Source organism: Neoarius graeffei, chromosome 15, assembly GCF_027579695.1.
Source record: "Neoarius graeffei isolate fNeoGra1 chromosome 15, fNeoGra1.pri, whole genome shotgun sequence".
In the NCBI taxonomy this organism is placed as follows: Eukaryota; Metazoa; Chordata; class Actinopteri; order Siluriformes; family Ariidae; genus Neoarius; species Neoarius graeffei.
Genome location: NC_083583.1, coordinates 11,948,656 through 11,963,118, shown reverse-complemented (window position 1 = coordinate 11,963,118; position 14,463 = coordinate 11,948,656). Strand labels below are relative to the sequence as shown.

General features: G+C 39.2%; 1 protein-coding gene across 2 annotated transcripts in view; it reads right to left on the bottom strand.

The window, feature by feature from the left end:
- Window positions 1–2,700: 2,700 nt before the first annotated feature.
- Window positions 2,701–14,463, bottom strand: part of eml6 (EMAP like 6) — a 186,360-nt gene continuing 174,597 nt past the window's right edge. For both annotated transcript variants that reach the window (XM_060940412.1, XM_060940413.1), the window contains 2 exons: window positions 11,016–11,116; window positions 2,701–2,829 (listed from right to left, as the gene is read on the bottom strand). In XM_060940412.1, coding sequence (XP_060796395.1) covers window positions 2,805–2,829; window positions 11,016–11,116 — 126 coding nt within the window. In that variant the 3' untranslated portion in view covers window positions 2,701–2,804. The remainder of the gene's footprint in view (window positions 2,830–11,015; window positions 11,117–14,463) is intronic.

Genomic DNA, 14,463 nt, shown 5'->3' with positions numbered 1-14,463 from the left:
GTGGATTTCTGATTAGTTTAAAGTGATCTTCATTGAAAAGAACAGTGCTTTTCTTTCAAAAATAAGGAAATTTCAAAGTGACCCCAAACTTTTGAACGGTAGTGTAGCTATAAATATCTTATGCCAAATTATTATGGCATGTTACAAAAAATAAAGAAAAAATCAGAGTCCTCGTCTCCAATTTACGAGTCTGAACGCAGTTAATGCACGAGTTTGAGTCCAAGTCCGAGTCATCAGTGCTCAAGTCCAAGTCGAGTCACGAGTCATTAAAATTAGGGCACGAGTCGGACTCAAATACTACAAGTCTGGTAAAGTCACTTCACAGCGAGAAGGTTCCGGGTTTGAACCTCATGGTCGACGGAAGCCTTTCTGTGTGGAGTTTGCATGTTCTCCGGGTGCTCCGGTTTCCTCCACCATCCACAGAGGTTAACTGGCTACTCTAACTTGCCCGTGTGTGCGTGAATGATTGGGTGGGAACTGCGCTACTTCCTTAACGTCCACCCTGAGTATCTCTCCTGAGCTAGCTGACAAATTTGCAGTAAAAGTAAAAACACTCAACTACGGCTGACATACAAGAAGAAGACAGAAAATAATCAAGATTTGGTTCTCACATGGGAGTTTGACACAACCCCTTGATTTATTTATTTATTTATTTATTTAATTCTTCCACATGATTTTTTTTAAACAAATGATTCATTTGATTTTTCATGTTAATTTTTCGTGTCTTTTTTTCCCCCCAGATGTTATTTTCTCAGACAAATAATTCATTTCCACATGATGCTGTGTGTCATTAGGGTATAACATAAAAAAAATAAGTGCACCTTGATGGTTTTTTGAACACAGGAGCACATATTCACAATCACATGGGTAAAAAACATAAACACACAAAACTGAAAGGGTGAAAAAAATCGGTTCTAATAACTAACTCCTAACAAGAGTCCAAGTCTTCATTTTCAATTCTAGTCAGTAAAGAACATAAGACAGGATGGAGTAAATTCTCCGAGTAAGTATAGCTTATAAAATGGAAACCTCAAGGGGAAGTCATCAAGGATGTGTTAAAAACAGAAATAAAATAAAACAGGCCCGAGAAAAATCCCAGTGATCAAATCGAGCTTTTTTTTATTTTTATACACCTCCATCTATAGGCAGCACACGGAGCTGCACATATCTGCCTTTTAGACTGGTTTCTAATGCAGTAAAATATGACACATTATGGGGTTTAGTAAATCTTATTCATTTAATTGTATAATAAATAAATATATAGTTTCCATTAATACCATTCACTCATCTATAACATTAGAACATGACACAATGTCAAAATCATGCATTTTATAGCTTTCCGGGACATTTAGCTCTATCTTGACATACAATACAAAAACAGACACATTACAGATATTATTTAGGATATCTGTACACAACAGACACGTTTGCCATCACACCATTGGCTACAAACTGTGCATCGCAAAACACACAACATTGTTACACCAATTTCCTACGACGTTTGGAGTTTTTTGCTTTTTTTTTTTTTGAGCTGACCAATCGAGTTGCATACTTCATACGTTAATACGTACACACGTAAAAATAAATCGGATCTTTTAACAAAAATAGCACACGTCGAAAAACATCTACAAATATTCCGTTACAGTGCTTATGCCATAACAGGCTCCTGAGTCCCGAGGTTTTTTTTTTTTTTCTCTTCTTTCTTTCTTTTTTTGGATTAATGTTACATAAGAGGAAGAGCTAGAGAGTGTAACTAGATACAGTAATGTACAAAATATAATGTAAAAAAAGAAATTAACAGTTTGCATAATGGGATGAAGTTTTACAGACTATTCAAAGCCCTAAAATTGAACATGTCCCATATAGCACCAGATATGCATCATTAAATCATGTGAGTGGGTGAAACTCAGCAACAGTGTGTTTAAGGCACTCAATGTTTAAAACAAACAAAAAAATTAATACATTTATCTATTTTAAATATTGGCATGATGTTTTTTTTTAAACTCCATGTTTATGAAAGGACATGAGCACGTAAACATTGCACTTTATTTACATACAGTATATATATATATCACACTCACTGGCCACTTTATTAGGAACACCCATACATCCACCCGCTGTTTGATGCGGTTCTCTAATCAGCCGATCGCTTGACAGCAGCACGATGCATCAAATCATGCGGGGACAAATCTTTAGTTAGTGTTCAAACATCAGAAAGGGAAAAATTGTGATCTCAGAGTGTGACTTTCTTTCTTTCACTGTGGCATGGGGGTTGGTTTGAGTATTTCAGAAACTGCTGATCTCCTGGGGTTTTCACACACAACAGTCTCTAGAGTTTACACAGAATGGTGCGAAAAACAAAAAACACTGAGTTCTGTCGGTGGAAACAAACGCCTTGTTGATAAGAGAGGGTCAGAGGAAAACGGCCAGATTGGTTCGAGCTGCCAGGAAGGAACTCATATAAATCACTCTTTACAACCGTGCTGAGCAGAAAAGCATCTCAGCATGCAACAGCAGAAGAACACATTGGGTTCCACCTCTGCAGCCAAGAACAGGAATCTTAGAATCAACAACAAGGTCCTATTAAAGTGATCAGTGAGAATGTGCATATATAAAAACACAGAATGGTGATGAAATGTTATTTCTGGTTCAGAATGACAGCAAAATCATCCAAAGTTCCAGTCCGAGTTCATAATCTTCATTGATCAGATGCAGCATTAGAAGGTGTGCAGCATTTAGTTACGAGAGGTACAGAAGAGGAGAAGCTCCGGAAAAGTTTCCCCTCTGCTGTTGGTCAGATCTCATCACAGGCATTGCCATACAAACACACTGAAAAGGAAAAAGACAGAGAGAGAGAGAGAGAGAGAGAGAATATCAGACCACATTTTAAGGTCCCACACACACCTGAATTAAAGACGTACACTACCGTTCAAAAGTTTGGGGTCACTTTGAAATGTCCTTATTTTTGAAAGAAAAGCACTGTTCTTTTCAATGAAGATCACTTTAAACTAATCAGAAATCCACTCTATACATTGCTAATGTGGTAAATGACTATTCTAGCTGCAAATGTCTGGTTTTTGGTGCAATATCTCCATAGGTGTATAGAGGCCCATTTCCAGCAACTCTCACTCCAGTGTTCTAATGGTACAATGTGTTTGCTCATTGCCTCAGAAGGCTAATGGATGATTAGAAAACCCTTGTACAATCATGTTAGCACAGCTGAAAACAGTTGAGCTCTTTAGAGAAGCTATAAAACTGACCTTCCTTTGAGCAGATTGAGTTTCTGGAGCATCACATTTGCGGGGTCGATTAAATGCTCAAAATGGCCAGAAAAAAGTCTTGACTATATTTTCTATTCATTTTACAACTTATGGTGGGAAATAAAAGTGTGACTTTTCATGGAAAACACAAAATTGTCTGGGTGACCCCAAACTTTTGAACGGTAGTGTACCTCTTTCAAAGCTCATGGTGGATTAATTAAGGAATGAAACACTAGGGGTGTGCTGTCAAATAGTAAAATAATCAAAAATGGGTTGTTTGAAGTGAAGCAGAGTTACTATCTTGACCATGAAGCTGATTAATCCAAAAACAAGTCCTAAACCACAACAATGTTTCAAATTATTGAAAAAAACAAAAACAAAACAAGATCAACTGTGAGCTCCTGCTCATTTACGTATCCCTCCGCTCTCGCTTATATCAGAATGCAAGCAATCGAAGGAATAGGACACTTATTATTATGAATATTGACTTCAACAAATAATTAACCCTGAAACAAGCAGTATTCTCCGCAGGGATTTCATATAGCATCCTGGTAAACTGAAATAGCATTTTGCTTTTTGAAAATAGCGCCAAAATCCACCCTATATGTTTCGTAAATACATTCAGTTGGTAAACAGGAAATTGATGTGAGACGGACCTGAAAACGGTATACACGGTATAGAACCCCAAGCTGAAACTTGGTACCAAATATCAAGCATGTGTGATTTGTAGTTGCTGAGAAAAATGTTACGAAAATTGTGTAAATCCACGCTATATATTCCGTAAATACATTCAGTCGGTAAACAGGAAGTCGATGTGGGACAGACCTGAAAACGGTATACATGGTATAGAACCCCAAGCTGAAGCTCAGTACCAAATATCAAGCATGTGTGATTTGTAGTTGCTGAGAAAAATGTTACGAAAATTTTGTAAATCCATGCTATATGTTTCGTAAATACATTCAGTCAGTAAACAGGAAGTCGATGTGTGACAGACCTGAAAATGGTATACATGGTATAGAACCCCAGGCTGAAGCTCAGTACCAAGTAGCACTGATTTGTGGTTGCTGAGAAAAAGGGTGTTTCGGACGGACGGAGATACGGACGGATGGACAGAGGTAAACAAGTATATGCCCCCCCCCCCCCCTCCCCCTCGGAGCTGGGGAATAAAAACCCACAACACATTATACTTTTAAAACATTTATAGTTACATATAATGTTGTGGAACATGCATGAAACAAGTTAGGTCCTGTTATAACTTGTTTTATAGCAGCTATAAACAGTGGTTCCGTCAGCAGAAAGACCTCCGACGTTAACAAGACAAAACTCACAGCTTGTCATGTTCAAAAGCAACCGAAAAGCAAGGCAGTGATTAGCTACAGCACTCATCCTACAGCCTTATGCTTACGTCTGAATCACAACCGTGCTGATATTCAGTACAACACCACTCCCTTTCGTGTGATCTTGCTTAATTATACAGTTTTCCTTTGTTCCACGTCAAGTCAGTTTATATGTATAATGCTTTTAACAACAGACATTGTGGGAAAAAAAAGATTTTAAAAGATAGACTGCCTTTCAGCTTCTTCGAATAGGTCATAAAAAGAATTTTCCCCGACACCCAATTATTTTTGCTTAGTGACCGAAAGCTACTGAATTCGAATCACAGACTTCCAATTTTATTAGTTTTTTAAATATAGAACAATTAATGAATTTAGGGCCAGGTGACCCTAAATTCTCCGTTATTTTTTTCCGCTTCACCCAATTCAAGATACTACGTCATGCATCGTGTGGTGGGCTTTCCCCGTTCACGCAAGGCATTGTGGGATACAATTGAAACAGGAGAGAAAAATGGAGGGCGTGAGTGTGTGAATGAAACGTGAAAGACCGACTACAGTAATGGAAAGCGAGAAGAAAAGACGTTATGTTATATAAAAGCAGGACCAAACTAATAAATATCGGCGCTCAGCGAGCACCTCGGTGTGATCAGCTGTTCGTTTAGCGACAGAATGATGTAAAGGTCAGTGCATGGTCAAAGGTAAACCTGCGCATGCACACACACACACGGATTTCCTCTGTCTGCTTGACTGCGCGAAGCGAGCGATTTCATTCACATTATTTGCTTTAATCCCCTCAAATTAAATAACTTCCCAGTCACAGAATGGCCTGATATGTTTGAGATATTACAGAAATAAATATATATCACAATGACCACATTTCAGAGGGAACTAAATTTCACCGGTTTCATGAAATCGAAAGGCCGTCTCACTTTCAACATATGAACTAATAATTTTATCCCTAATACATTTATTTATCCCTGATGATTAAGCCTGTGGCGACGGTGGCAAAGAAACACTCCCTCAGACAACATGAGGAAGAAATCTTGAGAAGAACCAGACTCAAAAGAGAACCCATCCTCATCTGGGTGATAACAGATAGCATGATTATAAATAACTCACTTCTATAACTGTGTCCTATATACAGTAGTCGCAAAGTACAATTGTGTAACCAGGAAATTCATTAAAGTTTTAGCATGAAGTCTATTTTGTTGAAGTTATCAACTGTTCATTGATGGAGACTTGAGAGCAAAACTGTTCATGAGAACTGCAGTCCTGAAGTTCATCTCATCTCATTATCTCTAGCCGCTTTATCCTGTTCTACAGGGTCGCAGGCAAGCTGGAGCCTATCCCAGCTGACTACGGGCGAAAGGCGGGGTACACCCTGGACAAGTCGCCAGGTCATCACAGGGCTGACACATAGACACAGACAACCATTCACACTCACATTCACACCTACGCTCAATTTCGAGTCACCAGTTAACCTAACCTGCATGTCTTTGGACTGTGGGGGAAACCGGAGCACCCGGAGGAAACCCACGCGGACACGGGGAGAACATGCAAACTCTACACAGAAAGGCCCTCGCCGACCACGGGGCTCGAACCCGGACCTTCTTGCTGTTAGGCGACAGCGCTAACCACTACACCACCATGCCGCCCGTCATGAAGTTATCACGGTGATTGTAGTCCAAAGTATCGTTGCAAAACTGTAAGTGTCCAGAGCCGTCTTCTAAGTGTATCTTTCGACTGTCCATATGGCGCCGTCCTCCACAGGAGCAATGTGATGAGACTCCAGCCAGAAGTAGGGAAGCAGGATGGATCAGGCAGGTACTTGCACAGTTACATAACTGCAAATTTTTACAATCCATTTCAGTTATTCCACAAAATCGAGTCGTACATGAGCTGATAGCTGACGAGGAGCGTAGCACCGAGTTGGCAATAAGCCATGTACGATGAGTTTGAGTGGAATAACGGTTTTATTCTCTCCACATTCACTGGATTTTGAAAAACGGAGCATTTTTATTTTTTGCAAATTCGATAAATAAAAACTTTATACAAAAACGTCTGACAAAATAATTTCTGCTTAGAATGTAAACAAACCAGCGAAATGACAGGAGCAATTTGTGAAAAATAATAATTCTTGGAAAAAAAAAGATATGCTCTTACCATCAAATACTTTAATTTAATATTTTCTTGCTATTTTTTTGTACTTTTTTGGGTTCGAGTAGAGTTTTTATTTCGTCCTCGGCTGGTTGAGCAACACATGCTGCCATTTTGTTTTTCTCTACTCATCCTTGACTTGATGTCAAAGCAAAATAGAAACCCGGATGTCGGCCATGTTGGTGGAGATACAAATGCCGGGTCAAGTGACATTCCATACAAAACAGACACGTGTGCGCAACTCTCTTTGTTTTTCTGTTGCGTTAAGCGTTCTTTTAGCTTGGCCGTATCTTTGTGCTGTATATGGTTGTGGTCACAACAGTACTCGTGACCGTGGCACGTTCCAATTTTTTAGAATTCCGTCTGTGATTTGGAAAGAGGGCGAGGAAACTCTGAGGCTTAGTCTGGAGAGGAGACGAGCACGGCTGAACAACATCAGCAGGGCTGATCTAACAGAGGCTAAAACCAAAACAGCTCGTGTTTGCAGTGATAATTTTATCTCAGGTGGGATTCAAACGCTTTCTCGATAATATCATGGAAGAATTTTATTCCGTGTTGCTAGAATTTTGCTATAAAATGAGCGTTCTCTTGTCGTGGTACACTCGTCATTGTTATAATTTTAACACGTGTATTAGCATTTCGCTTCTAGGAGCGCTAGCAAAATTATACAATAGAAACAATCCAGACTGGGCTCCCAGTCAGAAAATGGGCTACATTTCGTCCAAGGTCGAACTTGATTCTTTGGCAGCCGAACCAGATAGAATGCGATATATCTGGGTACTCGATGGTCGGTAGAAGCGTCTTATGTTCAGAAAAGTCTGACTTTTTTAAATAATATGGGTCAAAACCACACATATCTATCTTCTCTTTGTATCGAATCTTCGCTCGACCGTTCAAATCGTGGTAATACTGAGAAAATTCAGCGTTGTTTACAGACACGTTTTCAGCGGCTGCAGTCTTAGTTGCTTTGTATATCCACCATCATGGTGGATGCTCATGACATAGCGCATTTTGATCACGTGGTTGCAAGTCATCTATACAGTGGGGCAAAAAAGTATTTAGTCAGTCACCAATTGTGCAAGTTCTCCCACTTAAAAAGATGAGAGAGGCCTGTAATTTTCATCATAGGTACACTTCAACTATGAGAGACAGAATGAGAAAAAAAACAATCCAGAAAATCACATTGTCTGATTTTTAAAGAATTTATCTGCAAATTATGGTGGAAAATAAGTATTTGGTCAATAACAAAAGTTCATCTCAATACTTTGTTATATACCCTTTGTTGGCAATGACAGAGGTCAAACATTTTCTGTAAGTCTTCACAAGGTTTTCACACACTGTTGCTGGTATTTTGGCCCATTCCTCCATGCAGATCTCCTCTAGAGCAGTGATGTTTTGGGGCTGTCGCTGGGCAACACGGACTTTCAACTCCCTCCAAAGATTTTCTATGGGGTTGAGATCTGGAGACTGGCTAGGCCACTCCAGGACCTTGAAATGCTTCTTACGAAGCCACTCCTTCGTTGCCCGGGCGGTGTGTTTGGGATCATTGTCATGCTGAAAGACCCAGCCATGTTTCATCTTCAATGCCCTCGCTGATGGAAGGAGGTTTTCACTCAAAATCTCACGATACATGGCCCCATTCATTCTTTCCTTTACACGGATCAGTCGCCCTGGTCCCTTTGCAGAAAAACAGCCCCAAAGCATGATGTTTCCACCCCCATGCTTCACAGTAGGTATGGTGTTATTTGGATGCAATTCAGCATTCTTTCTCCTCCAAACACGACAAGTTGAGTTTTTACCAAAAAGTTCTATTTTGGTTTCATCTGACCATATGACATTCTCCCAATCCTCTTCTGGATCATCCAAATGCTCTCTAGCAAACTTCAGACGGGCCTGGACATGTACTGGCTTAAGCAGGGGGACACGTCTGGCACTGCAGGATTTGAGTCCCTGGCGGTGTAGTGTGTTACTGATGGTAGCCTTTGTCACTTTGGTCCCAGCTCTCTGCAGGTCATTCACTAGGTCCCCCCGTGTGGTTCTGGGATTTTTGCTCACCGTTCTTGTGATCATTTTGACCCCACGGGGTGAGATCTTGCATGGAGCCCCAGATCGAGGGAGATTATCAGTGGTCTTGTATGTCTTCCATTTTCTAATAATTGCTCCCACAGTTGATTTCTTCACACCAAGCTGCTTACCTATTGCAGATTCAGTCTTCCCAGCCTGGTGCAGGTCTACAATTTTGTTTCTGGTGTCCTTTGACAGCTCTTTGGTCTTGGCCACAGTGGAGTTTGGAGTGTGACTGTTTGAGGTTGTGGACAGGTGTCTTTTATACTGATAACGAGTTCAAACAGGTGCCATTAATACAGGTAATGAGTGGAGGACAGAGGAGCCTCTTAAAGAAGAAGTTACAGGTCTGTGAGAGCCAGAAATCTTGCTTGTTTGTAGGTGACCAAATACTTATTTTACTGAGGAATTTACCAATTAATTCATTAAAAATCCTACAATGTGATTTCCTGGAATCTTTCCCCCCATTCTGTCTCTCATAGTTGAAGTGTACCTATGATGAAAATTACAGGCCTCTCTCATCTTTTTAAGTGGGAGAACTTGCACAATTGGTGGCTGACTAAATACTTTTTTGCCCCACTGTATGAGCTGATATCCTGGCAATAGAGTAACCAGTCAGAGCGTGTGATTGCTTATATCCAGTGAATGTGGATGGAATAATTATGATTAGCCTTAGATTATGTGGAGTCCCTGTGAATGAGCTGCTACTGTAGAAAGTATAATATACTGTATTAAAATGAGCACATTAACATAAAGGAGATGCTGTTTGTACCCAGGGTGGATAGCTAATGTGACTATTTATACCCAGGTGTATATAGCTGCGACTGAGAGACAAGACAAGCATCCACTACATTTTTATCAAGCTCCTTGTTACTCGTTACTATGAAACAGCTTAGAAAGTGGATGTTTTTTTCTTTTCCTTTCTAAAACGTGATTGGTTTTTTCGCAGGTGACACTGAGAGCCTATCAGTAAATCATTAGGGTCACGTCACGTCCATAGACTGTACAAAATCAAGTTCAATGATTTCACTGCAGCATTATTTAAACATGATCAGTTGATGGCAGAATAGAAAGAGGCGGTTCTTCTGGCGAATGCACGCACTCATGGCCCATTAACCCATGTTTCAGTTTTCTATACGGATTAAAGATTCGTTTCGTTTTAAACGTTTGCTTTGATTGCCTAAAACGAACCACATCACAGCCTGCAAAAACTCGCCATCCAACCTGCGGAAGCATATTGAGGTGTATAAATGTTTTATTCCAAGAGAAAGCTTGTAATGAAGTTGTCTGTGCTTTTAGAGCTAGCGATAACGTTGCAATAGCTGTGCAGTCTGGTTAGTCAAATGACTTTCTATGGATTTGCCCACCAAGTTGCCGTAGCCTTGTCCACGGCTAATGTTAACACATAGCTAGTTAACTTGGACACTGTTAGTTAGCATGTAAAAACGGAGTTGCGCTAACACGAATAACATTTAACTTATCTGAAGTCCTTTCAGAAATATGTTTTAGCATAATCTTGCCAAATAAACAGAATGTAGAAATGTTTCTTTTCTAGTAGCGTTAGCTACCCAATATGATTCCGAGTTTGAAAAGAGTTTGCTAGCATGTCAGGTGGAGCTTCACTGACTAGCTAGCTTCACGTTAAACCACCATGATGGCCCAGCATGCGTTCATTTTGTAAATCCAGTCGGTTGCTTCAGGGGCATTCGGTACTGTAAGTGTTGTGGCAATAATACAACAATGCATTGACAGAAAATGTACTTTTAATACTTAAGTATTTTTAAAAGCAAGTACTTCAGTACTTTAACTTAAGTAAAAATTTGACTGTATCAGAGTAACATTTGACCAGTGGGATCTGTACTTTGACTTAAGTAATGACGTTGGGTACTTTGTCCACCTCTGATGTTCTCACCCGGGTGCAAATAGACACTCCCTTCACATAAACCTGTAGTTTGATTACGGTTAGGGCTGCTGTGTCGACTCACTTTTTTTTTTAGGAATTTAAAATTTTCTTTGTAAAATATTACAAGGTCCTTTTTATTGTAAACAAATCAGACTTTGTGAATACATTTCTTACCCAATCTCTCTATATCAGCTCCTTCACTCATATTTTACTTTATTAAATCATACACTAATAGCTTACTTATAATTTACTTGTTATAATTTACTTGAGACTCCAACTCGGATATCTTCAGCTCACCTGCAGTCGTTGCCTCCAACGCTTATCACGTATTTGTCGTCATAGGAGAAGCGAATGTTGGTCACGTGAGCCGAGTGGCCAAAGTAGCGTTTGTGTTTGGCCTGGGAATCAAAGACGGAAAAAAATCAACAGTAGTCTGTCAGTTCTTAGCTACACAGTGCTAACTTCATTTAACCTTCTTAATAAAACATACTTATTCACATGAATAAATTACAGGAGTAATAAATATAATTTATTATTGACTCATAATTAGATAAGCTGTGGAAGTGGATTAATGTAGAGAACACACAAAAATATATTTATACTCAATTACTATATTGAGACATGAGGATTTTATTATTTTTCCTGTTTTTAATGTACAGTTTGTATTATACAACCCCTGGCAAAAAAAAAAAAAAAAGGAATCGCTACTCTTGGAGAATGTTCATTCAGCTGTTTTACTTTGTCGAAAAACAAGAAGACAGAGTCGTCTATATCCCCCGCCCTATATACCAAGTTTCAAGATATTATTTGTCACATTTTTCAAGTTCTGCTGGAGGAAACCAACCCGACCTCTTTACACTGACCTCAGCAGCCCATGGCATAAACCCACCGGACCTTTGGTTCAGGTGAAATAAAAATTAAAAGTTCTCACATTTCTTAGTATCAAAAGGCACATATACATTACTTAACCCTTTGATGCAAAACATATGCACACCCCTTCTAATGCACAACATGGGTCAAAAATGACCCGCATTCATTTTCCAGGTTATTTCATGCTGACTGAGTTTTTCTTTGCTCGATTTTTTGAAATCAATTTATTTTATGATTGAATATTCCAAGTATTCTTTAAATATCTTGTTTTTAATTACCACAAATCATTAATTTAATTTTTTTCTTTCCTACTTTATGAACAAAAATACTTTTTATATTACTACACATGGGTCATCCAAGTGTGATTTAAAATTAAATGTCTTAATACTATAATAATAATTTGTTTCAAGTAATTACTTTAGCAGTGAATGGGGCCAGTTATTTATTTATTAACTATGTCGTTAGCTAAGCCAACTACAATAAAATTAGCTAACTAAAGTAGAATATGTCAACAGCTCGGTAGCTAATAGTAATTACTTGTAAATTTCTGACAAGTAATCGACTCACTCTCAAGGGAACCTAAACATAATCAATTTTTTTCTAAGGTAACGTTAGAACAATTGAAAAACATTACTTGCATGTATTAGATGGGCAAAGGGCGCTGTGCTGAGCTGTGAAATGTCTGACACAAGCACAATTCACAGTTCCCACCAAACGCTGGAGTAAATGCATGCGGGTCGGTTCTGACCCATGTGTGTAGACTTGATGTAGAATTACAAAAGCTGTGCTTGTTCATAACTTAAGAAAGGAAAAATAAAAATGATGATTTGTGCTAAACAAAAACAAGATATTTACTGCATATTTGGAAAAGTAAATGACAAAATGAATTTATTTCAAAAGTATATCATAGAAACACTCAGCCATACATGAAATAACCTGGAAAATGAATGCAGGTCGTTTTTGACCCATGTTGTGCATTAGAAGGGTAGTGATACAAAAAGGGTTTTTATTCAAAAAGTAAGAAAGGAAAAAATAAAATAAGGATGTATGATGATCAAAAACAAGTTAATTGAGGAATACCTTGAATACTGAATGATGGAATTAATTTATTGCAAAGATGTAGAAGATAAAAACTCAGCCGGGTCACTTTTGACCCATGTTTTGCATCAAAGGGTTTTAATCAACACATATACCAACTTTCAACACCATACCGCTCATAGTTTTCAAGTTCTGCTCCGGAAACAAAACCTACCCCCAAGACTAACCTGAGAGACTCATCTCATCTCATTATCTCTAGCCGCTTTATCCTTCTACAGGGTCGCAGGCAAGCTGGAGCCTATCCCAGCTGACTACGGGCGAAAGGCGGGGTACACCCTGGACAAGTTGCCAGGTCATCACAGGACTGACACATAGACACAGACAACCATTCACACTCACATTCACACCTACGGTCAATTTAGAGTCACCAGTTAACCTAACCTGCATGTCTTTGGACTGTGGGGGAAACCGGAGCACCCGGAGGAAACCCACGCGGACACGGGGAGAACATGCAAACTCCACACAGAAAGGCCCTCGCCGGCCATGGGGCTCGAACCCAGGACCTTCTTGCTGTGAGGCGACAGCGCTAACCACTACACCACCGTGCCGCCACCTGAGAGACTAAGTCTGAAATTGTTTCCATGGAAACATGAAAAATTAAAATTTCTCACATTTCTTAGTATGAAAAGGCACATCTACATCACCTTGTTAACAGGTATACCAAGTTTCAAATCCGTATCATGAAGAGTTTTGGATATATGCTCCGGAAACCAAAATTGCTCTTAGAAACTCAGTCAAAATCTATTTTTATGTTAAAATTTGAAAAATACTTTTTTTTTTTCAAAAATCCAAAATGGCAAAAGGCACCGGTGCACATGTTGCTTGCTTGATATGCATACAAAGTTTCATGAAGATATCTTTCGTAGTTTTAAAGATATGGCCTGGAAACGAAAACGTGACCAGATGTACAGCCGGACGGAGGGACGGATAAACAGAACCTGTTTCTACATCCCCCACCAAACTCCGTTTGGGCGGGGGATAAAAACAAATCACAGATACAGAGACACAATTATTTTATTTAACAGCTGAACATTCTGGCTTTGTAAAATATACCTCAAAAAATTTAATGAAATTGTTGTAATTAATGGCACTTTTTTTTAAGATCAAGTAGAGGAAAAAAAAAATTATGGAGTCATGAACCAAAAAAATCACAATGAGTACTCTGTTGGACCTCCTCAGGTTCTGATGACAGCTTGAATTCTTTGAGGTGTGGACTTCACTAATGAAGAACAATATTCTTTATCAGTCAGGTTCCAACTTTCTCGTATAGCAGTTGACAGATCAGCTTTGCATGATGGAGCCGCGTCACGGACCATTTTTTTCAATTCCCACCATAAATTTTCAACTGGACGGAGATCCGGACTGTTTGTTGGCCGTGTCATGGAGTTGCTGTGCCTTTCCTGAAAAGTTTTAATGCTCTTTGCTCTGTGGCAACATACGTTATCATCCTGAAAAATGACTTCATCATCACCAAAAGTACTTTCGACAGATGGAATGAGAAAAAAAAAATGTCCAAAATTTACTGTAGAGGTCATGACTGCCATCGCCTCAGGTCCTTTAGCTGACCTGCAACCCCATATCATCAGTGACTGTGGAAATTTGCTTGTTTTCTTCAGGCAGTCATCTTTATATGTTTCATTGGAACGGCACCAAACAAAAGATCCAGCATCATCTCCTCGGCCAATGCAGATTCATGATTCATCACTGAATATCACTTTCATCCGATCGTCCACAGTTCATGACGGCTTCTCTTTAGCCCACTGTAACCTTGTTTTCT